General features: G+C 38.0%; 1 protein-coding gene across 5 annotated transcripts in view; it reads right to left on the reverse strand.

The window, feature by feature from the left end:
• The window catches only part of LOC132097385 (cytosolic acyl coenzyme A thioester hydrolase-like), a 74,045-nt gene extending 47,870 nt beyond the window's left edge, over positions 1–26,175 (reverse strand). For 4 of the 5 annotated variants that reach the window (XM_059503055.1, XM_059503052.1, XM_059503054.1 and 1 more), the window contains exons 1-3: positions 26,057–26,175; positions 19,589–19,706; positions 18,774–18,930 (exon numbers count right to left, since the gene is read on the reverse strand). In XM_059503055.1, coding sequence (XP_059359038.1) covers positions 18,774–18,930; positions 19,589–19,706; positions 26,057–26,103 — 322 coding nt within the window. In that variant the 5' untranslated portion in view covers positions 26,104–26,175. Of the gene's footprint in view, positions 1–18,773; positions 18,931–19,588; positions 19,707–22,884; positions 23,020–26,056 lie in introns of those variants that run through there. The other variant, XM_059503053.1, reaches the window with a different exon arrangement.
• Positions 26,176–27,862: the final 1,687 nt, after the last annotated feature.

Genomic DNA, 27,862 nt, shown 5'->3' on the forward strand with positions numbered 1-27,862 from the left:
ATACTGCTACCACACATATATATAACATAAAGGGGTTTTGCAAGAGGCGTGCACTGCTACCGACCTCGCTCTCCGGGCGACGAAGGTCACTGTGCGCTCCTTGGGTCAGGTGATGTCCACTTTGGTTGTCCAGGAGCACCACCTATGGCTGAACCTGGCAGACATGAGGGAGTCTGATCGGGCTCAGCTCCTCAACTCCACGGTCTCCCAGGATGGCCTCTTCGGCAACGTGGTAGAGAGCTTTGCCCAGCAGTTCTCTGCCACCCAGAAGCAGTCTGAGGCCATCAGACACATCCTGCCCTGGCGGCCCACTGCTGCCTCCACCCCGCCGCCGTCGCAGCCGCCTCAGCCTGCTCGTCGCCGAGGGGCCCCCTGTGGCCTCCTCCACTCCCGCTCGGCCACAGCAGCAGCCTTCACCCCGGCCGCAGCAAGGAGATTCCCACAGAAGGGCGGTGCAACCCGTCTCTTCCCCTAAGCCTGCCAAACGCCAGGCCAAGCGGTGTTCCTGAGACGGGCGACCGGAGTTGGAGATGTCAGCTCATCAAGAGATGGTAGCAAGACCACTCCTTCCCCCGGAGGAGGGCTGGGGGAGAATCCTTTGTTCTCATTTTCTTTTTGTTCCGCCACTGGCCCTGCGGCCGGTGGTACCCAAACCTTCACTAAAAGAGCTGTTTCCTCTACCTCCGGGTCCCAAGAGGCCATGAACGACAGTTGGCGACGTGCTTCCTCGCCGCTCTCGTTCTCCTCTCCCCTTGCCAGTTTCCATGCAAAGCCGGTGCAAGAAGGCTTCGCCTTCTCATGCCCTCTTTGCTACTTGGAGTCAGACGAGTGCCCGCACTCCGACCCCACTAAGGGATGCTATGCCTCCCATGCCGGGGCTGTCTGCTCCACCACGCTGCCCCACTGTGGGTATGCCTGTAGTCCCCTTGACCATGCTGGTTCGGTTCCTGGGAGCCTGGCTAGAGCTCCCCAGGCCGTCCCGCTGGCTCATCTGGATGCTCAGGCTCGGCTACGCGATTCAGTTCGCCTGGCGTCTCCCCAGGTTTCGGGGTGTCCATGCGACGATGGTGGGCAAAGATGCCCCTGTCATGCGCGCGGAGGTCGCGACCCTGCTGGCAAAGGGCGCGATAGAGCTGGTCCTCCAGCCGACATGAAGTCCGGCTTTTACAGCCCTTACTTCATAGTACCCAAGAAGACAGGTGGGTTACGGCCAATCCTGGACTTGCGTGCCTTGAACCGAGCTCTGCACAGACTCCCGTTCAAGATGCTAACGCCCAAGCGCATTTTCGAATGCATTCGTCCGATGGATTGGTTTGCAGCGATCGACCTGAAGGACACGTACTTTCATGTCTCTATTCTTCCTCGACACAGACCGTGTCTCCCCGCGTCTTTACGAAGGTCGTGGAGGGAGCTCTGGCTCCTCTCAGGGAACAAGGTGTCCGTATCCTCAACTACCTTGACGACTGGCTGATCCTAGCTCACTCTCAAGAGCGGTTGTGCGAGCACAGGGATCTGGTGCTCAGACACCTTGCCCGACTGGGTCTTCAGGTCAACTGGGAAAAGAGCAAGCTCTCCCCTGTGCAGAGGATCTCTTTTCTCTGTATGGAAATAGACTCAGTCGCCATGTGGCGTTTTGTAAGGGACCCCATTCGTAACGTCGAACGTGACCGACTGAAAGGGAACGTTTTGGTTACGTATGTAACCCTCGTTCCCTGAAGGAGAGAACGGAGACGTTACGTCCCCTTGCCACAATGCTGTTCCGCTGAACGGCCGGGTCACTGGCTCGGCTCCTCAGCGAAGACTTGAATGCGAGTTGCTCAAGTTGCTCCTTATATACCCGCTCTGCAGGGCGGAGCTCGCGATGCAAATCCCGCAGACCAAGGTACTTGTGTACCATTGGCTCGTTTTGTACCACTCGAAGGTGATTGGGCTCTCGGGCGAGATCCCATATGTAACATCTCCGTACCCTCCTTCAGGGAACGAGGGTTACATACGTAACCAAGACGTTCCATGGTGAATGAGGTAGTGAGCAGACCAATGCTGCACAAAGTGACTGATGCATGCCATTGTATGTTAGTGGGAAGGGGAGCAAGTTCAGCTTCCTGACAGCCTGATGGATTAAGCTGTTCTTCAGTCAGCTGGTCCTGGCCAGGAGACTCTGCAGTCTACTCCCTGATGGCAGCAGACTGAAAAAGCTATGTGACGGGTGAGTGGCATCACCTGCAATGCAAAAGGCTTTGTAAGTGAGACGGGTTCCGTAAATGTCCTGGAGGGAGGGGAGAGAGACACTGATAGCCGCATTTCCACTGTCGGGCCAGTGCGAGCCAGGGTTTAAAACGGGCCGGGCGGGGCTAATAGGGCTAATGTTTAGCGTGCATAGTCTTTTACATTGCTTAAAATATTTCTGCTTTGTATGGTGATTATAATCCACATCGGATCGGATTGCGTTATTTCAAACACTCGCTGCTGACTGAAAGTGAGTTTTGAGCTCAACTTGTTTAAAAAAAGTTTTAATGCTGGTGTTATAGCTGTTAGCTTTCTGAAATGATGCGCAGCGCAGACTCTCTATTTTTATAAAAGCTCCCTAACAAAAATCATTATTACATATTTTGATGACATATGCTGGCCCTGGCATGCACTAGCACGCCCTGTTTAAGCTCAACAGTGGAAACGTGGCTATTGATCTTCTCATTGCTCTCGATGGTGCCTCTGTAGAAGGTGTACATGATGGGGGGCGGGGCTCTGGCTCTCCTCAGTTTGTGGAGGAAGTAGAGATGCTGTTGTGATTTCTTGGCCAGTGCTGCAGTGTTGTCTGTCCAGGAGAGATCCTCTGTAATGTGCACACCCAGGAACTTGGTGCTGTTCACTCGCTCCACAGTCGCACCGTTGATGGTCAGAGGAATGTGCTGAGTGTGTGCTCTCCTGAAGTCAACAACAATCTCCTTCATCTTCTCCACGTTCAGAGAGAGATTGTTGTCACTGCACCACCCAGCCAGGCGGCTCACCTCGCTCCTGTAGTTTGTCTCATCTTTGTTGCTAATGAGACCCACCACAGTTGTGTCATCTGCAAACTTAATGAAGAGGTTGGAGCTGTGTGACAGAGTGCAGTCGTGGGTCAGCAGAGTGAGGAGGAGGGGGCTCAGCACACATCCTTGGGGGGCCCCGGTGTTCAGTGTGATGGTGCTGGATGTGTTGCTGCTGACCCTTACTGCCTGAGGTCTTCCAGTCAGAAAGTCCAACAGCCAGTTGCACGGCGAAGTGTTGAGCCCCAGCTGGATCAGTTTGTAAATGAGCTGTTGAGGGATGATTGTGTTGAATGCTGAACTGAAGTTTATGAACAGCATTCTGACATTTGAGTCCTTTTTGTCCAGATGTGTGAGTGCTGAGTGGACGTCACTGGCGATAGCATCATCGGTCGACCGGTTAGGACCGTAATGCAAACTGGAAGGGGACCAGGGAGGGGGGGAGGGCAGACTTGATGTGGTGCATGACTAGCCGTTCAAAGCACTTCATGAGGATGGGAGTAAGTGCAACAGGACGGTAGTCATTGAAGCAGGATGGAGATGGCTTCTTCAGGACTGGAATGATGGTGGAAGTTTTGAAACATGTGGGAACAACAGCCTGACTAAGTGAGATGTTGAAAATGTCTGTGAAGACATCAGTGAGTTCTGCTGCACAGTCATTCAGTACATGCCCAGGGATGTTTTCAGGACCCGGAGCTTTGCGTGCATTGATCCTGCTGAAGGATCTCCTCATGCTGTCTGGGGTCAGCGTCATCATCGGTTGCTGGGAGGAGGTGGAGTCTTCTGTGCAGTGGTGCTGTTTTGTAGCTCAAAGCGAGCGAAGAAGGTGTTGAGCTCGTTCAGCAGAGAGATGTTGCTGTCACAGGTCCGTGGTGGGGGCTTGTAGTCTGTAATGGTCTGTATCCCCTGCCACAGGCTCAGAGTGTCTCTGCTGTCACTGAATTGATGGGCTATCCTCCTGGAGTACTGTCTCTTAGCCTCTCTGATGCCGCGAGACAGGTTGGCCCTGGCTGTTCTCAGGCCCACCACATCTCTTTGTAAGCTCCTCTCTGTGTGGTGTAAACAAAGTCTAAAATGTTTTTCCTCATGTTGGAAAGTGTATGTGTTGGTGTATTTTTGGAAAGACACTCTTTAAGTCAAAATGATTGAAATCCCCAGCTATGATGAGAAAAGCATCAGGGTGTGCTGTCTGCTGCTCACTGATGTGCTGGTACAGTTCATTTAGTGCATTGTTCCTGTTGCAGTTGATGTTCGGGGGAATGTAAACTGAAACGAGCAGTATGGCAGTATATTCCCTCGTAAGATAGAACGTCCGACACTTAATAATCATATACTCCACCAGGGGTGAGCAGTGTTTGCAGATCACAACAGCATCGCGGCACCACGTGTCATTGATGTAAACACAAAGCCTGCCGCCGCGGGTTTTTCCTCCCACGACGAGAGCTCTGTCCACTCGATAGCACGTCAAGCTGGTCGAGCTGATTAGCGCAGTCTGGAACGCTGTTGCTGAGCCATGTTTCCGTGAACACAGAAACACAACAGTCTCTTACAGTCCTCTGAGTTGAACGTAGTAATCGGATGTAGTCCAGTTTATTGTCCAAAGAGCGTACATTAGCCAGTACGATGGTGAGGATAGATGGCTTGTGTGGGTTAGCCGTTAGCCTAGCCCGGATACCTCCACGCTTACCCCTCTTCTGCTTCCTCTGACGCTGCTTATGGCGCCTCCACTTTGGGCGAGATGCAGTAGTGGGAGTCGGTGATGGTGTAGGCCTCTGGAGCAGTCCGAGATCCCGCAGCTGTTCCACGTGCACGGAGTTTAACTGTAAAAATGTGGTTCTGCCGACATCCAGCAGAAACTCACGACTGTATGCATGCTTAAAGACATGGAGAATGCGATGACGACGTACAAAAACACTGCGACTCAGGAGACAAAAAACACGAAAACACCATCTGTCTGAACAGAGAGAAGCCGCAGCATGTGGACGCGCCGCCATTTCCGCCATAAAATCCTTTATTAGAAGTTTAAACTAATATGGTTTAAGCGCGATAGACATGATAATTAAAACCAAACAGATGTTTTTTACCAGAGTATCTGACGGATGAGCTGTAAAGGCACAACCCTATTCTAGAAAAGGGACGGGGAGCAGCAGCTCATTTGAATTTAAAGAGACATGCACGAAAACAGTGTGTTTCTGCTTCCAAAATAGGCATTTTCAAAATTATATAATAAATGATCTGTGGGGTATTTTGAGCTAACATTTCACAGACACATTCTGGGGACACCTGATACTTTACATACATATTGTAAAAAAGGACATAATATGTCTCCTTTAAACACAGTGAATCCTGATGTTCAACAAGCATAACATTTTCCAAATGATAGTAATAGTGTTGAATTCTTCTTAATGCCTACACTACAATACACCGTATAATCTTCGAGAGTTACTATTATGGTGCCGCAGACACTGCCTATTTTGATACCCAATTTTGACATTTGTAACAAGGCTGCAATACAGAGATTAATATGCCCGATAAATGAGAGCTGATTCTCCTACATTTTACGAACACAAAACAAATCATTTAAGACTGAACTGTACCAATTCAGCAGAAAGAGGAGGATTAATTCTGACAGACTGCGTTTGGGAAAAGCATTTGCATTTTACACTCTGTTGAAGTCATCCAGACAAGCCGGTTGCTATGACAACCATGCAGGGATTCTGCCGCTACCATGGCGAGAGAATGGCTTCTCTAATTGGTTTCCACAGCAGCTTGTCTAATGGTTCTACACAGCAGGATATTTAAATGTTTTCCACTAGCAAAGACCCATGGGCAAAAAAATAAATAAAAAATAATAAAAATAAGAATAGCTCCTCACTGGACACAGAGATATAATATACTGTATATCATTTTCAAATTTGTATAATATTGTCTCACAGTAAAATGTAGACATACTATCAGCCATTCAACAGCTTTATACTCAGAAATGCTCTGAAGTAGATAGAACCTGAAAATCTAATATACAATATAGAATCTAAAACTTTAATTGTAAAAGGATTTTAAAATTTTCACCTCATGAGTTTCAACTACTTAGTAGAGGAAAAAATCTAGGTCTAGTGTATGACAGAGCAGGAAATATATAATATAATATAATATAATATAATATAATATAACAGTAACTTTTTTTAAGGTTTTTAAAAGAAGTATCCAAAATACACCAAAAAACAACAATATTGATAAATATTTTTATGGTACAAAATAACAGAATGTTTTCTGTTTGAATATATCATAAAATGTAATTCATTGCTGTAATTTCAAAGCTGAATTTTCATCATCATTACTCCAGTCTTCAGTGTCACATGATCCTTCAGAGATTTGCTGCTCAAGAAGCATTTCTGATTATTGTCAATGTTGAAAAAACTTGTGTGCATTATTATTATTATTATTATTATCATTATTATTATTATTTTCAGGATTCTTTGATGAATAGAACATTCATTTTATGAAATATAAATCCTTTATAACATTTTAAAGTCTTTACTCTTACCTTTGATGAATGTAATGCATTATTTCTGAATTAAAGTATTAATTTATTTTTTCTTTAAAAAAAAATAATATCATATATTCAAAAATAAAAATATTATTTCAAATTATTAAATATTTCATAATATTGCTGTTTTTGTTGTATGTTGGATAAAATAAATGTAGCCCCTGGTGTCCGTATTTTCTTTTTACAGGCGTTTCTCCGTATTTTTTAATTACGCTTTGCATTGTGGGTACAAGAAGCTCAGTCGACTAGTGGTGGGCATTTCGTCTCTTTTTCGTGAGCCGGCTCGTTTGACTCAGCTCACTGAAAAGAGCCGGCTCTTTTGGCTCACAAACGGCTCTTTAAAAAACAATAATGTTCTGACTATGATAGGTGTGTAAACAATTCTAATTAAATTATTAAATGAAATCATACTCACAATTTCTCACAATTTCTTTAAAAATGCATTGACTTGTTATGAAAAAAGAATACTATTAAACATTTGCATTTAAATTACAACTATTGAATGTATAGAAACAATAACATTACAAAACAAATACAATCTGAATCTGAACAACATAATAGAACACATATTAAAGAAAAATAAATAACTGAAAGGATTAAACTGGTCACTCTTTTTTGGCATGTTATATAGTCAGCATAAATTATCTCACTAGTTATATTTTGTATAGCATGAACACATAAACACAATTCTGATCATATTTTTTTTTTATGAGATATTTGCATTCAGAAATGCAAGCTGCCTTACTTTCGAGGGGCTGATGATCATTAAAATGATTCCAAATGCTGCTGTGCTTCCGACTCATTTTCCTTCTTTTGATTTGTTTTCAAAAGCTGTTGTGTTTTTCCTCTCCTCTCCTCCGAGTTTGACACTGTGTGTGTGGTGTGTGTGTGTGATGGCTCGGCCCCTCCCTCATGCCGTATAATTGGTTGACACCTCGTGTATGATTGACAGGAACAGAATGTGAGGCTGATCAGACAGTCGAAACATAATTATTATTTTTTTCTTTGAATTAGTCAATAATAAAAAAATTTATAAAATGCATGCATTATTTCATTATTACATAATGATTTAATTTCTATAGGCTATATATATTTTTTTTTTAAATAGAGTCGGCTCTTCAGATATGCGAGCCAGTTCCCGTCGTTCACCTACAAGAGCCGGCTCTTAGAGTCGGCTCATTCGCGAATGACCCATCACTACAGTCGACAATCGGCGCAAAACCAGTGCTTTCGCAGGCGCCATTATTCACGGAGATAGTCTCGGTCAAAATCTCATTTTAAAGTCGGATTTAGGATTTTGAGAATGGTTCCTACACTTCCTTTGTAAATATTTTTTTGTTAAATGTAACAAACTGTATCGTTAACTTAGATGCTGCCATTTCTTGTTTGGCAAATGAATGTCGGAGCCGTCGCATTCAACATTTTCAGCATACCGTCACATCTTAACGTTACTCGACGTGGAGGTACGTGTTACAGTGCTCACTTTTAATTTTATAAATAAAGGTTTATTAACTTTTTATTGTTGTTGATGCGGTGTAAGGTGTTTGTTAATGAGCGTGTCTTAAAGCATCAGGCATATTAATGTTTCTGAGGTGATATTGAGCAGCTGTGATCACGTTAAATCTGAAGTGCAGTACAACTGTGTTTAGAGCACTTTGTGCCTTCAACAGGAGCTGAAGAAGACAACATTAACGTTACGACTTTTTATTTTAAAGAGATCATATGACTAGGTGAAGATCTGACGTCACCGAGTTCTTCACGGAGGAAATCACACCTTTTCAGCCAAACGAGGTAGGTTTAGACATTTCATCGGCTTGTTTATGTTAAACACACACACACACACACACACACGCACAAACACGATAAGTTAATTCTGTAACTTTACTGGCACACTGTCTGTGAACGCACACATGTCATGCACACACAGAGAATGCCGCTTCATACAAATTCTTTCACTCTTACACAGACAAAAGCACGCACAATTGTCAAAAAGAACATTTTTGGCGAGTGAGAGTCTCAAATAAGTTAATAAGTCTTGACTGATGTAAAGAGTAGGGATGTGTCAGATGTCCGTCGATGCAAGTCATGTTTTAAAGGGACAGTAGTTCATGACATTGATGGTGTTTCTGTTTCTTTTCGTTTTCTTTTCTTATGGCAGGTCATAATTGCTGCTGTACTTTGCATCCCAAGCACCCCCTGCATTCTTATCATGGGTTTGTATTTTATTTTTATTTATATATTTATATTTATTTATATTTGTATTTTAATGTACATTTTTCCCTACATTTACATTTACATTTAATCATTTAGCAGACGCTTTTATCCAAAGCGACTTACAAATGAGAACAATAGAAGCAGTCAGGTCAACAAGAGAACAACAACAGTATACAAGTGTCATGACGAGTCTCAGTTAGTCTAGTATAGAACGCATAGGTAGGTTTTTTTATTTATTTATTTTTTTTTTAATTAAAAGACAAGAAAAGGAAAAGTGCTAGTGTTAGTTGGTTAAGTGCAGGCGAAAAAAAAATGAGTCTTTAGCTGTTTCTTGAAAATGAGTAAAGACTCAGCTGTACGAATTGAGATTTGGGAGGTCATTCCACCAGCTGGGCACATGTCCAATGTGCCCTACATGTCCAATATTTAGTGCAAAATGAAAATGAAAAAACTATTATATCGTTTACTTTTGCTATTTCCTACAATCATTTTAATATGCAAAATAAAACATATTTTAATGCTTTATAAGTTGCAAAATTAAAATGAAAATATATTACACAAATTGATTAGATATGTTTAATATCGCCAAGCAAAAAACTGTAGTAAAATTATCATTTAAATGCTGTTTTTCCTAAATAAATTTTGACTTGGGGGTGGGACACTTGGGATTGCATTTTCATCATAATACAGTGTGATAATTGTAGCAAAATGCAGTGAGAATTTCAGAATGCATTCTGAGCCAAAGGTGCCGCAAAATGGTGGTTTAAATTTCTATTATTCTTAGTGCATTGAAGAAGTGGATTGACACTTACAAGATGTTTCAGTCGCATTTTCACTTAATACCTCGCGATGAATATAAAGTCAGTGTAGATTTGAAATGCATTTGAAATGCATCACGCCCCTGACCTGTCAATCGTTAGGCTACATCAAGGTGGGGCTCGGCAACAGGACGAACAATAGGTCAATATTCAGTCAACCAAACGCTCTCCACACTGACTTAAACTAAATTCATCGCTGGGTATTAAATGAAAATGGTATTGAAACGTCTTGTATGTAAGAGTCAGAAAAATAAAAGATTTAAATCACCATTTTGCTGCACATTTGGCTCAGAATGCATTCTGAAATTCTCACTGCATTTTTGCTACAATTTCATGAGGTATTATGATGAAAATGCAATCCCAAGTGTCCTACCCCCGAGTCTAAATGCATTTAGGAAAAACGGCAATTAATAATAATTTTGCTAAATTTTTTGCTTGGACATAAACATATCTAATAAATTTGGGTAATACATTTTCACTGTAATTTTGCAACTTATAGAGTGTTAAAATGTTTTTAATTTCCATATTAAAACTAGTGTAGTAAATGGCAAATGTAAATTATATAACTGAGTTTTCATTTTGCACTAAATTTGACACATGTATGGTAAAATGTTAATTAAAATACAAAACTACATTGGCATTTTATGTATTGCATTGCCATTTTGCATATTTCAAATAGAATTTTGCTATCCATATGGTTCCATGTTTATTTACCATTAGGGATGTTCAACACTGACAAGAAATTAGTCATGGAGTCGTTTATTCAGTTAACTTGGTTTGTGAAGTTGTTGTAGGAAAGATTTAATCAATGTTTGGAGTGGCTTTCTGAATTTACAATGTGTTGTTTATAATTTCTTTGTTTATTGTTATTGGTGATTCCAGATTGCTGTCATACAAGTTACCATTTCCACCCCCATTGTGGCCGAGCTACACATTCTCTTTGTTTTATTTTAAACCTAAAACATCCGGAGGAGAATGGCACCTACTCTTGTTGTTTCGAACCTGTAAGACCTTCATTCATCTTCAGAACACAAATTAAGATATTTTTATGGAATCTTGAGAGCTTTCTGACCCTACATAGACAGCAAGTGCCCTACCACGATCAAGGCACAGAAATATAGTATAAGGACATCGTGAAAATGGTGCATGTGACATCAGTAGTTCAACTGTAATTTTACGTTAATTTTGTGTACTTAAGATAATTGAATGACTTACGGGTTTAGAACGACTTGAAGATGAGTGATAAATGACAGTTTTCATTTTTATGTGAACTAATGATCTCTTTAAGTATTTCATAAAACATTGTTGACAAGATCACGTGACCGATGCAATTGGAGACCACTGGAAATGCAAGTTTAGCATTTTATAAGCAATGTTTAAAATGGTACTTGATAATTCAATCTCAACCTGTTCTGCACATTACTCTGTACTTCACTTTAATTAATTTTCATTTCTCGTCATTAACAGTCTTCCTGTGAAGAAATCCTGAACGAGCGTCAAAGGTTCAGATGAAGGGAATCTACGCTTCCAAGACTCATGTACAGTATGAACTACTTCTAGATTCCAAGTTTTTTTTTTCAAATCTCAATTTAGGACTTGGACTGAACATGCAGCAAAAAAAATAAAAAATAAAAGTAGTTTCCTCAAACGGGCACATGGCAAGAGATACTAAAAGCACACAAACACTTGGAGCCCTGATCTTAAGTTAGATTGTATAGTTTTCTTAGTTTAACATTAAAATGTCAGGCATGAGTGCATAAATCTTTCTTTATTTTGAAATGCTGTACAAGTTTTTTTTTTTTTTTTTTATGTCAATTGTAGATGCAGATAATTTAGCATGAATAAAAGGTTAGTTAATCTAACTAGGTTTAGTTCACCCATAATATTATATGAAAAATCTCATTCCAATCCTATTAGACTTTTGTTCATTTTTGGAACACTAATGAAGATCCATTTTAATGAAATCTGACAGCTATACTGTATTAGACCTTGAAATGGTAGTTGCATAGGCTGTCAATGGAGGGACAGAAAGCAGAGATTTCATAAAAATACTCTTCATTTTTGTTTCAAAGATGAATGGAAATCGTATGGATTTGGAACGGTATGAGGGAAAGTAACTGATGTCAGAATTCACATGTTGTGCTTTTAAATAATGTGTTCTATAGGAAAATGATGTCACTTCACTTGACTATTGACTATAAGTCTGTAGCAATTGTTAAAAATGACAGCCCTGTCTTTGTATTATTTTTTCCCCCATGTATTTGAAAATCTTTATCTTTGTGACCATTATTTGGTGCAACATCAATATTGTACAGGTACCTGCTCATATTTTCTTTTTTTGCATGTTGCTGTTTAAAACTAAAAAGTTTTCTATAATACAATCATTTTCAATGGTTCTTTTCACATTGTTAAATTAATTGATGTCATAATATTTTTGTCTTCACCTGTTTAAGGCAAATAAAAGCTACTGAACGCATTAAGAATGTTCACATGAGGTAAAAATAAACCATGTTCAGTTTTTACATATTGTGCTGGATTTATTTGCTACAAAATATAGGCCTACGCTATAATTTTTTTTTTTTTTTAATCTCTGCATAACGGATTTTTTTGTTTATGGTACGGAAGAAAATGTTAATCTACAGAATTTTCTCTTTTAATGTTGAAGGAAGTGTCCGTAAAGGGTACAGAAAATGTCCCGGTAATTTTCTGCCAGTACATTATCCATTTTTTTACAGATTCTTTTTTTTTACAGTGTATCAGAGTCTAGGGGCAAATAATCTAAATGTTCTTTCAGTGATTTACGTCTACCAGAGTAGATTGCTCTTGATTACAAACTCAGATTTTCCATTACTGCCAGCCAACACTTTAATTACTTGTTCAACATGAACCCACTGGTCAGATACGAAGAGGAAAGATGTTGTGCAGTACAGCTGTGTACAGAAACATGAGTGATTGCAGGTGTGCTGCACACTTTGTTTAGAGATGGACTTGCCTTTAAAGGCTCTGCCAACCCTCACTCACCCTGTGAACTTGTCTCATGTTTAATACAGGTTTTAAACTACATGAAGTATACTGGACAGTGGTTTATGTGAAATGTATCACTACAAAATAGAAATCTACACTACTATTCAAATGTTTGAGGTCAGTTATTTGTTCTTTCATTTCATTTTCTTTTCTTTTTTTTTAAAGAAATTACACTTTTATTCAGCAAGGATGTGTTAAATGGATAAAACATTATAGGAGAAATTGACTTATATTGTTAGAAAATATACCTATTTTGAATAAAGGCTGTTGTTTTTTAATTTTTTTATTCATCAAAGAATCAAAGAAAAAAGTATTGCCGGTTCCAGAAAAATAATAAGCAGCACAACAGTTTCAACAGTGATAATAAATCAGCATATTATAATTATTTCTGAAGAATCATGTGACAATCAAGACTGGGGTACTGCCTGATGGAAATTCAACTCTGCATCACAGAAATAAACTATATTATAAAGTATATTAAAATAGGAAACCAGTTTTAAAAAAAAGCAATAATATTTCACAATATTCCTTTTTTCTGTATTTCTTATCAAATAATTACAGCCTTGATGAGCATAAAAGACTCCATTAAAAAAAAACATAAAAATGTTAACAAGAGTGCTAAAATGACAGAAAATGCATTCATTCTAATGTGATTTTGCATCTGTATAATGTGTGTGTGTGTGTGTGTGTGTGTGTGTGTGTGTGTGTGCGTGTGTGTGTGTGTGTGTGTGTGTGTGTGTGTGTGTGTGTGTGTGTGTGTGTGTGTGTGTGTGTGTGTAGCCCTGCCGATGCAATCATCATGGCCCCTGCATTCAGAAGCAGGAGACCCCTGAGGAGTGCGAGCGAGACCAGGCTGACAAGATTGGCCCCGACTGTCTGTGTGTATGTGTAACCCAAGAGAAGAGTCATGTGATAGCCAAGCCTGAGTTCAAACATGTATATAAATCACCACAAATGAATCCTTTAAATGTGTGTCAGACCAGGAAACAAAGGTTTATCAAAAAACGAAGGTTTTTTTTTTTCCTAACCTTGCTTCTTTGCTGTATGATGATGCTACGTAAAGATACTGAATATGTATGGGGGAAAAAAATTATGTTGCTATTATGCACTTTTTATTAACTAGTTTAATGGAGCCAGCCAATAATAGCCCAAAGTGTGTATGAATGAGGGCATCTTAATGCAGTGATTTCCAGGCCATGGTTCATTTGCATTCCTGGATGCATGCTTGCATTTATTTCTTGACAAGCAATGTACTTGCATATGTTTTTGTTAGTATATACATGTAGGTTTGGCTTTTTTTGGCACAGCAAAGGTTTTGCTCCATGTTCCGTTTAAACTCTGGAGGAAGACACTGCATTTGCATAGACTGCTTTCCTATGCAGGTATTGCTCTGCAACTGCTGCCTGTGTTGGTGACGCGTGACGTTAAGTTAACATGACAGAAGCACATAAAGTCTGCCCCCATTCTGCACAGTTCCCCGCGGCTCTGCACAAGCCTTTAAAGGGGCAGCACTGAGACAGCCTGAGACCTCTCGACAGAGCTGCCTTAAAACAGCACAAGGACTGGTTAATGTGCAGTGTGTGAGAATGAAAACCTGATCACGTGGACTGATTCTTACAAAAAATGAATTATGGAAAAAAGGTATTGCTTGTCAAGCAATAACAATATAAAAAAAAAGCTTTAATTTAACAATTGTTTAGGAGTGATTCTAACAGTATCACTTGAAGCCTTATGTATGGGCCTTAAAGAGATACACCCAAAAATCTGTTTACCCCAGTGCATCCAAGATGTAGGGGACTTTGTTTCTTCAGTAGAACACAAACGAAGATATTTAACTCAAACCATTGCAGTCTGTCAGTCCTATAATTTAAGTGGATGGGAATCACGGCTTTGAGAGTCAAAAAACATACACAAACAAAACAAACCTATCGTTTTGTGTCTTTACACATCAGTGTATCGTAACGGGCTGCAGGGTTTAATTTTGTTTTGTTTGTGTATGTTTTATGACTCTCAAAGCTGTGATTCCCATGCACTTACATTATATGACTGACAGACTGCAACAGTGTTCATTTGTGTTCTACAGAAGACACAAAGTCACCTACATCTTGGATGCACTGGGTGTAAGCAGATAAACATCAAATGTTCATTTTTGTGTGAACTATCCCTTTAATGCGTTTTAATTCATTCATAATGCTTATTATGCATCTAATAATCAGATAATATTAGATAATAAAGTTATACTTTTTGCTACTGCAATAAGACATTCTGATATGTTATGATACACTATAAAGGTGGAACCTTTACTAGGCTAGTAATACAATGTATTATAACATTACAATAGTTTATTAAAAGATATACTGTATTGCAATGTGTAAAGGTATAATAAATTAAGGCAGTGGTTCTCAAAGTGTGGGTGCACTTTGAGTGCAATTCTTTCTTTTTAGTAGAAAAGAAAAAAAAACTGTAAACAGCCAAAGGACATAACTTAGAATGGGAGATGGATTGGTTTGTGAAAGGGAACAGCAAAAACAACAGATGAAGTTGCACAGACCCAGCCAGGTGCTGGGCATTCAAAAGCTAAATGCAGAAATTATATGAAGAAGAATATCTTGCTCTCGGCTTCACTCACTGGCAGCATCCGAAAACTTCGGCTACCTCGTTACCGTATGATGCAATAACTTTGCTGGCAGTGCTTTTGCATGAAGTCACCTCATGAAACTTTCGGACAGGCTTCTGAGACAGAGTATCGGTTTAATGATCTACAGCAAAATATATGATACAAAATATGAGAGCTTTGGTGATATCTAAGTGATTATTTTATTACTGCAATATATATTTTTTGCTAGAAATGACATCAAAAGTGGAAAACGTTGATCAAAAACATACATTTACACACAAACTGAACACCGACCGCAACTTTCAGATGCCATCTTTATTTTTTAGCTTAATTTTTACAGAATGGACCGCACAGGATTGTGGGATATCAAAGGCAACGAAGGATACTGTACATCTATGCTGCCTTCAAAAATCAGCCAGATGAAGGCATCTCAGGAGACAGGAAGTGAAGCTAATATTAAATTCAGACATGCCTTTATGTCTTCCTGCCTTGGAATGCATTATCCGAAGGCAGCATTTTTTAGTTTTCGGATGCAGCCACCCTATGCAGCCACCGGATGCTACACATGGCACGTCACACTGCAACAGCTCTACACTGGACACGACAAAGCGACTGTTGCAAATCATTTTAATTAACTTTGTGTCAGTACGTCATAAATAGAACAACACATCAGTTTAATGTCGGGGTTTTGACGAGTCGTGTCGTGTCGTGCCGCATCCAGTGTAGACAATGTAACTGAATGTAATGGGATCTGCTGTATTTTGATGCTTGCGCCCGTTGTAGACACTGTGTATAATTTTATTGGTAATGTGGAAAGCCTGTGTGTGTCCTATGCCTTAGCACATAGCATGAAACCCACAGAAAATCAATAAATAACAGAGAGAATAATAATAATAACAGTTATTCTCTCTATGCTATTTTTCGATGTTTCAAGTGATGCAGGTGTTTTTTTCTCTGTTTGTTTCTTAAATTAAAAAAGCACAAATTTTTCATGTTTAGTGAAATTATTTGGTACTCGCTTATACTAGCTTTCTATATAAAGTTTGATATATATATATATTATAAATCTAAATTCATCCAAATTCACACCGGGCAATAAATAAGGTAACACTTTACAGTAAGTTTATATTTGTTAACATTAGTTAACTACAGTAGTTAACATAAACTACCCAAGAAAAATACTTCTAAAGCATTTATTAATCTTAGTTAGACTATGTTAATTCCAAAATTTATTTAAAAATTATAAACATCTAAAGTTGTATCTATTAATGATATTTTATGAACCTGAACTACATGGACTAAAAATGAACAGCTGTATTTTTATTATAACTATGTTATAATGTTATAACTAACACTAACAAAGATTAATAAATACTGTACCACACATATTGCACATTGTTAATGCTAGTTAGTGTATGAAATGTATACCAAATGCAACCTTATCGTAAAGAGTTAGCATATCTCAGCTGCTTGATTGCATGTATTATCGCAAAATGAAAAAAAGTACTCTTCTCCAGTTCTAATATGCTAAATATAACAAAGTATGAAGATATTGAGAAATTATAAACATTAATATCATGATTTTCTGTAAAACTGAACAAAAAAGATATATTGCTTAAATCAATTTAATAATTGTTGCAATACATTTTAATATAAATTGAAATGTATTTAAAATCTGATACTATTTAAAATAATAAAACACCACTATTGTAATGATAATTAGCTTAATTAACCATTAAATTAATAATACAAAGCTAAAATAATAAATAAATAAATAAATGTAATGATCGTAAAAGGCTAACGGTTGGGTCAATGTATATTGTACATAAAAATAAATAAATCTGTTTTTTTTTTTTTGTAATGTTTTTTGTTGTTGTTTTTGGTTTAGTTTTTTTCTGTATTAAGCTGATGATAAATTAATTTAAATAATAAAGTTTGTCAATGTATTGGGAAACTTTTTTCCTATAATTAAGATTCACTGAAATGTTTTAATGTAATATTATTTATTTCTTTTGATTTTGGGATGAAGTATGATGCGCAAATGTTCTTTAACTGGTATTTGATTCATTGCATGCATTTAAATGTGGCCACTCCAAAGCAGAGCAAGTCCAGAGTTGTCTTTCTTTGTAACGACTTCCGCAGTCACTTCTTCCACTACTACTGACTGGGAACTTCGCCCACGCCGAGCTGGATCACTTTTTACCACATGACAACCCTGTTGCTGTGGTAACAACATGTGCCTTGGGGATAAGTGCTTTTGTTTTAGCAGCACAGTTTCTTCTTCTCTTGTATTGCTTTTTTGTCTTTGATATACAATCCCTCAAATAATCAAATCTCAAGGAGATCGTGTCTGTTTTTTTATGATAAAACACCATATGTGTCTAAAGTTATAATCACATTATATTCAGATTAGTTTTATTGAGTTATAGCTCCATCTTGAGATGAGATCAGAGACAGAGGGATGATGCAGCATCAGCTTTTGAAATAATTGCAGGTGCTGATAAACTGCCTAGCTCATTTGAATATAGCAAAGCGCCCAATGTTTTCTGTGTAGTCACTTTTATTACTATAGTGCTTTGAAATAGGACAAATATTCAGTAGGGGGTTTGGCCAGTTTTGAAATTAAATGATAAATTCTTACTTCTGAAGTCAACGTGGAACAGTAATTGAAGCTCATTTTACTTTGATAATGCCACAAGATGTTACCATTCACACATTTGGCAGCGTCCCAAACCACAATGAACTTTGAAACAGAACTGCTGAAAAATAAACCCAGACCTTTAACACAGAGGAATGAATGTGCACAATGACATCCATCCACACCTGTTTCAATCAGCTTCAATGGAATCTCAATTATTCATGCAGGCTGATGTCTGATGCAATCTTTTGATGAATTCAGTTCATGTACAGTTCATGAAGAAGTTGTCAGACAGATACCATTATAAACAAAATTCCTTTCATTTTGTCTCAGAATGTTTTTTTAGGTTTCACATTTAGAGACTTATGTTCTTGTTTAGCTGGATCTTTTGTGAATTATGTTACACAGTAATTGTGGATTACATGTTTACATATTACATCAAAAACAAAACAAGAACAATACTTTCGTAAGGCCTCAGGACAACAGTGTTTATACTTTTCTTAATGACTGAATGAGTGGAGGTGAAGATGCATCATGTCAGGTTTTATGTAAATCATACTGACTGCCATTGGTCCTCACACATCTCGTGGCTCGCCAATTTTGATTATGCAAAAACTGTGAATGAGGCATGAAAGCTGTGGCTGATGTGAATATGTTTAATGAGTAACAACTTTGTGTTGTTACTAAATCACTAACATGACTTCTAAAGACTTGAAATAGAAGTGTATTTATCATATGGACTACTGTAATGATACTTTGATTGTTTAAGGCTCTTTATTCCTTCCTTCACTATAGGCTTTGCTTGTATGGAAAACTGCAGCACAAACATGAAAAACAAAGCATTTTTGAATAAACTATTCCATTAAACAATGCTTTATGACCATTCACTGACCTGTTACTATGTTCTCTGAGAGAACATTGACCTGCACCTCCACCGAGTTTTTGGAGGTGTAGGTAATCTCAGCACTGACATGGGCTACTTCACCGATGAACATTGGGTACAGGAAGTCTGTGCGCTCCACCCGGGCCAGAGCAGCTACACAGCGGTCCTATTTGCCAAAAGAAATGGTTATTTAATTGCACTTTATGCATTACTAGTATACCAGGATACTACAGCTCAGTAGCTGCATATATATATATATATATATATATATATATATATATATATATATATATATATATATATATATATATTTGTACTGTGTGTACATTGTGATACATTTATGATTTTGCAGAGCCCTCTACTGGCTACACAGGACAATGGACATTTTTTAAGCAGAAGGCATGAATCAGGGACTAAAATATATACACAATATTTTAAAGTATTGAGGATTTTTAAACTACTGTGACATAAATACTGTACAATTAAATAATATTAGATTTTTTCACATTACAGTAATGAGAAAGATATTGTTTTGAATTAATGTAATGAGAATCTGTGGTAAAAAAAAAAGCAAATGAAAATGGTCTTAATAATGCCCATGTTTATTTTTTTCCCCTTCAGATTTTTCAGTAAAATATAACAGTCCGGTTTTCTATCACTTAACAAATCAATCAGAATGTTCAGTTACATCTTTATCGTGTTCGTCTGTTCTAGAAAACACAACACACTTTATATATATATAAAAAATGATGGTGGATCGAGTGGTAAAAGCCTCCGGACTGGTTTCCTCCGGGTTTCCGGACTGTAAGACTAAATGAACTCACCCCGGTTTGACTATTGCAGTGGCGAGTGCCAATGATGCATCCCGCTTCCTCAATCATCTTCAGGATAGTCCCACCATGAACATTGCCAACAATATTGGCATCATCAGGACGCATGATCCTGAAATATTAAAGAAAAAAAAACTTTTCATATAATCACCAGGTTTTTATTGGGATGCATGATATAGTGCATTTATAACCATATTCAGTATTGCCATATAGACCGACATTTTGTATTACATTTACCCGACACTTAAAGCGACTTACAGTGCATTCAGGCTATAAAGTACATTTTTTTTAACCAGTATGTGTGCTCCATGGGAATTAAACCCAAAACTTTTTGCACTGCTATTGCAATGCTCTACAACTGAGCCATAGGAACCTTGTATAGTTTAAATATGTTAAACGACAAACAAATCAAGTGCTCACAAAAAAAAAAATAAAAAAAAAATAACCTGACAATTATTATTCAACTATATAGGTCCCACTTTTTATTAGGTGGCCTTAAATACTATGCACTTAAATTTAAATTTATACAATGCACTTATTGTGTACATACTTGCATGTTTACATCTGTAATTAATTTCTGTAATTACATTTATAATTAAACGTTTAACTTTAACGTGCAGTTAAGTAATATTAATTAACTCCATGTTCTTACTACTTAATTGGGGTTAGGAATAGGGTTTGACTTAAGGTTAAGTATACTTGCATCTTGCATGTAATTATGCTTAATTTATTGTTATTATAATAGTAAGTACATGTCATGTGTAAAAAAAGACACCTTAAAATAGTCAAGTCACCATTATTAATATAGCTTCTTTTACAATGCAGAATGTGTCAAAGCAGCTTTATTAAACAGGTAAATAGTGTGTAAAATAAATCATTTTAATAATGATTATAATAATAAGTGTAAAACAAAGTGTTACCATGTTTTGCTATACAATATAGACACAATTAATACATTGTACCTAATTAAAAAAAAACATTTTTTATGTAAGTACATATATATTTATTAAGGTCATCTAATATAAAGTGGGACCAAACTATACTATCTTGTTAATTTCATATACATAGGTCACACTGACACAAGATCCATATAATGTCAGTTGACCATAAGAATTACTGTAGCCAGTAATTATATTTATATTAGTTCATGTCCTTAAAGGATCACTTCACCCATTTGCATTTAGCTTTGTATTGTTAGAAACCCAGTCATATATTATAATGATCATGGATTGTTCCTTTGTTTTTCCCTGAGATGGGAGAAATAAGGATTTAAGTGTTTTACTTCCTGCTTATTATGACGTAAAAATCGTCATTTTGCATCATAATAAGCAGGAAGTCAAAATTCATTGAAAAGTGTAGAGACTACAGAGACTAGCTTATTATTATTCCAGGGGATGGGACCCACTCACCCTACAGGCCTATTACAGATCAGTGGGTGGGACTAAACTTACAGAAACGAAAATGAAAATCCGCCATCTTGTTTGGAAGCTATGTAGCTAAGCTAACGAGCGCTTATGGAGTCAGATTTACGAGAATGGCTGGAGGAACAACTCATGATATGGAAGAAGAGGATTTTCAAAGTCTGTTGCTCGAAACAGATGTTCGTGGCTATCTATACGAGCCACAATATAGCGCAGAGCAGCTGAGGCTGATGGAGGAACAGGAGGCGGCCGAGGAGTCCGGGCGTGCTCGAGCTGGTGCGGACTGGTGGTGGCTGTGCTCTCGTTGTGCGCCTACGGACACAGAGCTCGAGTCCGTCTGCTGCAAGAATTTGAAAGATGCCAATTTCTCCTCGAAGAAATGTCTGAGGCAGACAAGGACACGGATGTTTGCGTTGTGAACCATCCTAGTTTCGCCCCGCATATGGACAGAGGCGTCCTGGAGACATATTTCAGAATTCCGAAGGTAAACTGGAAACGCCAGTCGAAGCCTGCAGGGACAAATGGACGTCTAACTGTAAAATAAGTGTTTCAATTTTATTTATTATTCATTTCGTGAAATGTACACAATTTCTTCAAGCATTATTATCACGAAATGATTCCCGGTTAATAAGTTACGTAACGTCAACTGTAAACTGTTTGTGCAGTACCTTTTTTAATGCACAAAAAGCTTACTGTGGCATTGTTTACTACTGTGGCACGTAAATACCATACATCGCTAACTGTGTCCTCAATGTCTTGTAGACAATATCGCCTAACAGCCTAACAGCGGTGTTCTGGATTAGTGGGAGTGGCTTGTGGAGTTGTGCAAATGTGTTGCATTGTGGGAGTTGTGGTTTTCCATACAAATGAGCCCTAAAGTTACTTTCTGTAATAACTCGGTCAAAAAGGCACCAAATTCGAAAGTTTTAATAGATTTCGACTACATATATGACCCACTTTCAATGAAGATCAATGTTCCCACGGGTGAAATGCTCCTTTAAAGGAGCATTGCGTAGGTTCTGAAATTTCTAACCGTTACTGACACCAGTGGCCGTTAGAGGAACTGCAGCCAGTCTCATGCTCGTTCTCAGTGCGCACCATCTTCTTTTTTTTTAACTTACGAGGAGTGTCCGTGGGTGTCTGAATTGTACTGGAGGCTGGTCGCTTCTTTACATCCGCAGAGTCCATTTGAAAACACTATTGCCGCTGCTTACTATAATGGCTGGCGTGCCGTACGGTTGTAAGCCCAAGTAGACGAGAACGCGCATGACGTCACATTTTGTGAATTTTCGTGCCAATTCGGGCCCGACTCCTCCACACACAATTGAGCCTACAGGCTGATAGAGGCAACCGTGGTGGACAGTCGAGGTGTCATTCTTTTTTTTACATCATGGTTGGCTCATACATGTACAAATGAAAACTCTATCTTAAAGATTTTTTTTAAGTAAAAACCTCCACATAGCTCCTTTAAGCGGCATTTCCAGAGTGCTGATACTTAATCTAGCAGTACTTGTTTTGCTGTTTGTATAACTCAGCTTTTTTTTTGTGTAAATGTATCATAAATAAAGACAGACATGATGACACAACATTAGTTACAGACAAACAGACACGATTACAAACACAACCAGTCTGGTGAGAAATTCTGAACGGCCAAGTCATAACAAACTTCTCCTAAAACCACCATGAAACTACTACTAATTCACTGAATTATTTTCTTGAACATACAAATCAATGTCAAACACAATGTTACAAACACACAAATCTAAAAGTTTGGAACAATATGAGGTGTGTGTTTATGAATGAAAAGTATGAAATTAAGAGTCTGTCTAAAAGAGTCTGATATGACATGTGTTGGTTAGACAACTCTACCTGCTGAGCTCATAAGGAGACGCCATGATTCATTAAAAGTTAGACGACAGAGACTTGAGAAGTTCCCAATCCAACAGTGAGTGCATCCACGACAGTGACAAGCTTTCATTCATTTCCTCCATCACTGCACACGCATCACTTATGACATCATCTTCACCACTAGTGTGAGTGTGTCACTGACTCAGACTCCACCCACTTTCATGCAAATTTTGCATAGAGCTAGCAATGACAGTATTCACAGTTTTGCCCTGAATATGTAAGCCTAGAACACTAAAATGAACAGAACTAGCTTAAAACCAGTTACTCAACTTACAATTCTGTAACATACTGTCTTGAAAATAGTCACAATTCAAAGGGGGGAAAACACAATCAGTCTTTATGTTCTTTAGGTAAAATAACATTTTTGATTTTGGGGTAAGATGTTGGCTATCCCAATATATTCTTGATTCACTCCACAACAGAACAGACATGGAGCACAAAAGACCCACTTTGATTTAAAGATCACTTCCAATTCCAGTCCAAATTCTTATGCTTATATTTATTGTTTTTATGTGAAAACCAACATCATAACATCCATCAAATACGTCGTTTTTATTTTTTTTAAGTTACCACAAGAGTGAGAAAGATAACTGTTAGATTTCTGTTGTCTGATTGCATTAAACTGTTTATCACTATCAGGTGTATATCATTAACAGGAAAAACAAGATCTCTCTCTACCTTCCCTTTTCATTACACTAAAAAATGTACACACAAAAAAGGTTTTAATACATTTCAATGCAGTAAAGCAAGAAATTCTTACTTGCATGAGTGTAATGAAGAGTTTAAAAAGTACCAAGGCATCAAAGATTGAGTTATTCTTGATGTTGTGTCTCTGTGATGTACTGTTTACTACATTCAACACATTGCATCAAAAAGTGGTTTGTATTCAGTTTTTGCTTTAGTGAACTAAAATAGCTAAAAAGGGGATACAGTATATAAAATATTAAAAGTAATTTGATACAAGGTATTTAATCACTACTTTAAATGGCATCTTTCAAAAAACGACCAAAAAAAAAAGAACACATAACAACAACAATCCTACCTGAGAATATTAGGATGACGAATACATCTGACCTCTCTCAGAAACAAAATGCCAGTCTCAATAAAATAATGTAGCATATTGCCCTGTTTGCAACGAGAAGGTAACAAAGTAACCCAATTTGCAACAACAAAATGGATCTCGCCCCGTAAGTGATTCCCCCTGGCTGCCAAGTAACCCAGTAAATTTGGTTACCTCTGAGTAAATTTGGTATCTGCGCAACAATAGCATGTGAAAATAATGTGTGTGATTACATTGACTGTGCTTTGGCTCTATTTGATGTTGAGTATAATGAGGCAAAATGCAATATTGAACCATATAAAACATTAAAATAAATGTCACACACGATAATGAGGTTTTATTATATAAGCCTATAATAATATTTGTTTATTGCTGAAAATGTGTTTCCTTTGCAAACACAATAAAAAAAATAAACAAATAAAAATAAACTAGGAAAACTATAGGCATTAATGTCAAATTAGTAGGTCTCAATGTCCTGGTCAGAGGAAAATGTATAAAACGTGTTACACCAGTATAATGAGATATTCATTTCTGTGTACAAGTCAGGAAAAAACAGAAATGGCCGAATCTAAGTTTATTACATATTATATATAATAATAATAATAATAATAATTAAAATAAAAGGTTAAAGGATTTTTTTTTATTTTTTTTTTATTGTGAAGCGTGTTCTTGCCATTGAGGCAAAGCAATAACTATTTACTCTGGCTTATAGTGAGGGGCCATCACATTTACAATCCAAGAATGCTATTGCATTTAAAAAATAATAATAATAATATTCTTGAGTCGAAAGGCTATCTTTCAACACATAAGCATATGGAAAAAGAGTTATGGTAGATTCAGTGATTTAAAAGAGCTGCCGTCTGTCAGTTTTCAAGAATGCACCCAGACGACTATTAGAGTTGGATGTGGTGGTGTCCTGAAACGTGAAAAAGGCCTACTGGTTGGTAGCAGTTAAAAACAATCGTCTAGTCTAAATCTATATGCAGCTGCCTTATGTAAAACTCACGAATTAAAAAAAAACTATTAAAGTCTCGTGGTTATTGTTATTGCCCATACCTACACTGAAGCACAAAGTTAGTATTGTCACGTGAAACATGTTTATTTTCTCAGCGCCGATCACGATGGACCAATCACAGTAGCTTGGTATTAGCAGCAGATCAAGTTATGTTGTAGAGATTACCCTTCCGGATTTTCATTTGTAAATCAGGTTCCAGTCGCCGAAATAAACTCAATTCAATTAAACTGTGTAGCATCAGAAGGTTTCCATGCAGCAGAAGAACACATCTCGGTGTAGTAGCTATTCTGCGCTCTGGCCACCCAGTTTTGTTTCCAAAGATGGAGGAGGAGCTGGTTCTGTCTCAGCGCCATTGTTAGTTAGTAACATGGAAGTTAGATCTGCAGATTTCGCAAACACACCGACAACAAACAGACAAAAGTCTTAAGAAATTTTAACGTGGGTGAATCGATGCGATGGCGTCATTTGCGCGTATATGGGCAAGGGGCAGGCTTTGCCTCTTACAAGCACAAGAGGGCAGTCTCTAAAGCATCGAAAAACAAGAGCATTCTAACGTTTAATCCTGAAACAAAGCGATTAACAAATGAGCGCACAAATTCATGCTAAGAAAATATCACGCACGACAGCCATTTCATTTTCTACTTTTTATTCCCCCTGTTATTAAAGGATGCGCTTCTCTAAACTATCAAAACCTAATCTAATATCTGCTATTTAAGCTTTGAATATGTGATTTCTACCCTGACGACCTACTGTAGCCTATATAACATTGCGTTCCTGTCAATGCTCTACATCAGCATCACCGCGTTGAGGTCATCACATACGACACACGATGTGACCGGGTGTGAAAAAAAAGCACCAGCATCCCAATTAACCTCATTTTAAGTCATTTGAAATTACCAAAAGTAACATCTCCGTGCATTTCATTCTTTATAAAACGTTTTAGTGATGGCCGGAAAGGATATTATTCTATTTGTGGAGCGGGCCGCTTATATCGGGAGTAAATAGAGATCCATTCATTGAGACGTTAAAAAGGTTAGCTCTACATAAGAGAGTATTACCTGCATATCTGGATGGATGGTGTGGCTTGTGCATTAGAAATAGACATCGTGATCTTGCGTCGAGGCTCGTCTTTAACCTCGAATCCGAGTGTCGTAATGAAATGGACTGAGTAAGACGGAGCTGTATGGCGTTCGGACGAGCTCATTAATATGACGTTGCAACATGCACTCATCTCACTGAAGTCTCACTGACGTCTTAATTTTTTTGCTATTAAATCCTATGGAACGCCGACGGTGCCAATATTCTTTAAACGACACGCGTGATTTTTGAACGTGTCAACACGCACTGTTTGTTCGCGTTAACGCTGTAATTTTGTACGTGTTTCTTTTGTATGTGTAGACACGCACATTCTGGTCGTGTTAAGGCATCAGTTGTTGTCGCGTTACATGTTAATACGACCAACTTGAACGTGTTTCTTAACACGTACATTCTGGCCATGTTCAAACTTTAGATAATATAAAGGTAAGTACCACATATTAATCATTTAGTTTCTTGTGGCCTTATTCTAAAGTACTGATATCTTAAGTGCTTGAGTAAATTAATAAATGTTACATTGTAAATAAATGCTGTTATCCATATTATAAATTATAATTTATCTAAATGGGTGCCAATTGCATGTTAGTTTTAAGTTATTGGCCTGTCATTTTCAAAAGTATTACACAGAATATATATATATATATATATATATATATATATATATATATATATATATATATATATATATATATATATATATATATATACAGTGTTGGGGAGTAACTAGTTACATGTAACGGCGTTACGTAATTTAATTACAAAATTATTGTAACTGTAATTAGTTACAGTTACTAAGAAATAATGAGTAATTAAATTACAGTTACTTATGAAATTTTGAACGATTACAAAGTGGATTACATTTGAATATTTACACACATCCACATACAGATTTAACTGATTTCTTTCCCAAATTGCACTGACTATTCTGAGACATACCGCCCTAATAATTTCCGGGATGCGGAAATACAGTCTGGTTCGTAGAATCCAGTCATAAAAACGGAATGCCTAACGCGGACGGAATATGGCACATTTTGGATGACTAAATCAAAAGTAGGTCAGTACACTTGAATCAAAACATGACATGGACTAGTGTCTGTGAATATTAAGCCCCAAAAATGCAATATATGACTCCTGCACGTTCTGCGTGTCTGTGGAAATCAGGCGCGGACTGGACACCGGGAGAACCGGGACAATTCTCTGTGGCCTGGCAGCCGATTTTGCCCGCTATTTTAATATCATTATTTTATAATTGCCTGCCGAATGTACTAAAGCGATCATTTGCGAATCCGCCATTTGATAATTAAATCTCTAATAAATCATGAAGTGTTAGTCATGACTCGCGCGCTCTCCGCACCTCCGCCAAACGGTTTGGATCAGACTCCGAGTAATCAATGCGAGAGAGAGAGAGAGAGAGAGACAGAGAGAAAGAGAGAGAGAGCGAGAGAGAGAGAGAGAGAGAGAGAGAGAGAGAGTATAGAGTGGACTGTGGAAGCGCACAGCTGGAGCAGAGAAGCAGAACTACTGTTCAGGGTTTCAGGTCAGTTTCATCTGTAAAGATGCTTTTTTGTCTTTGTTTTTTTATTTATTTAATCAAGCAGCAGCACGTTGCTCATCAGTCATCACTCAAAATAGGCTACTATATAAAGGACATCATTATTATCTGTAGTAATGTTACAGTAGTAATTTAGCTGAAAAACAATCAGATTTTTTTTATAGGTTTAGGGGGAGCTACGGACAGACAACAACACAACCCTTACGAAAATTAACGT

The sequence above is a fragment of the Carassius carassius genome, chromosome 21 (genome assembly GCF_963082965.1).
Source record: "Carassius carassius chromosome 21, fCarCar2.1, whole genome shotgun sequence".
In the NCBI taxonomy this organism is placed as follows: Eukaryota; Metazoa; Chordata; class Actinopteri; order Cypriniformes; family Cyprinidae; genus Carassius; species Carassius carassius.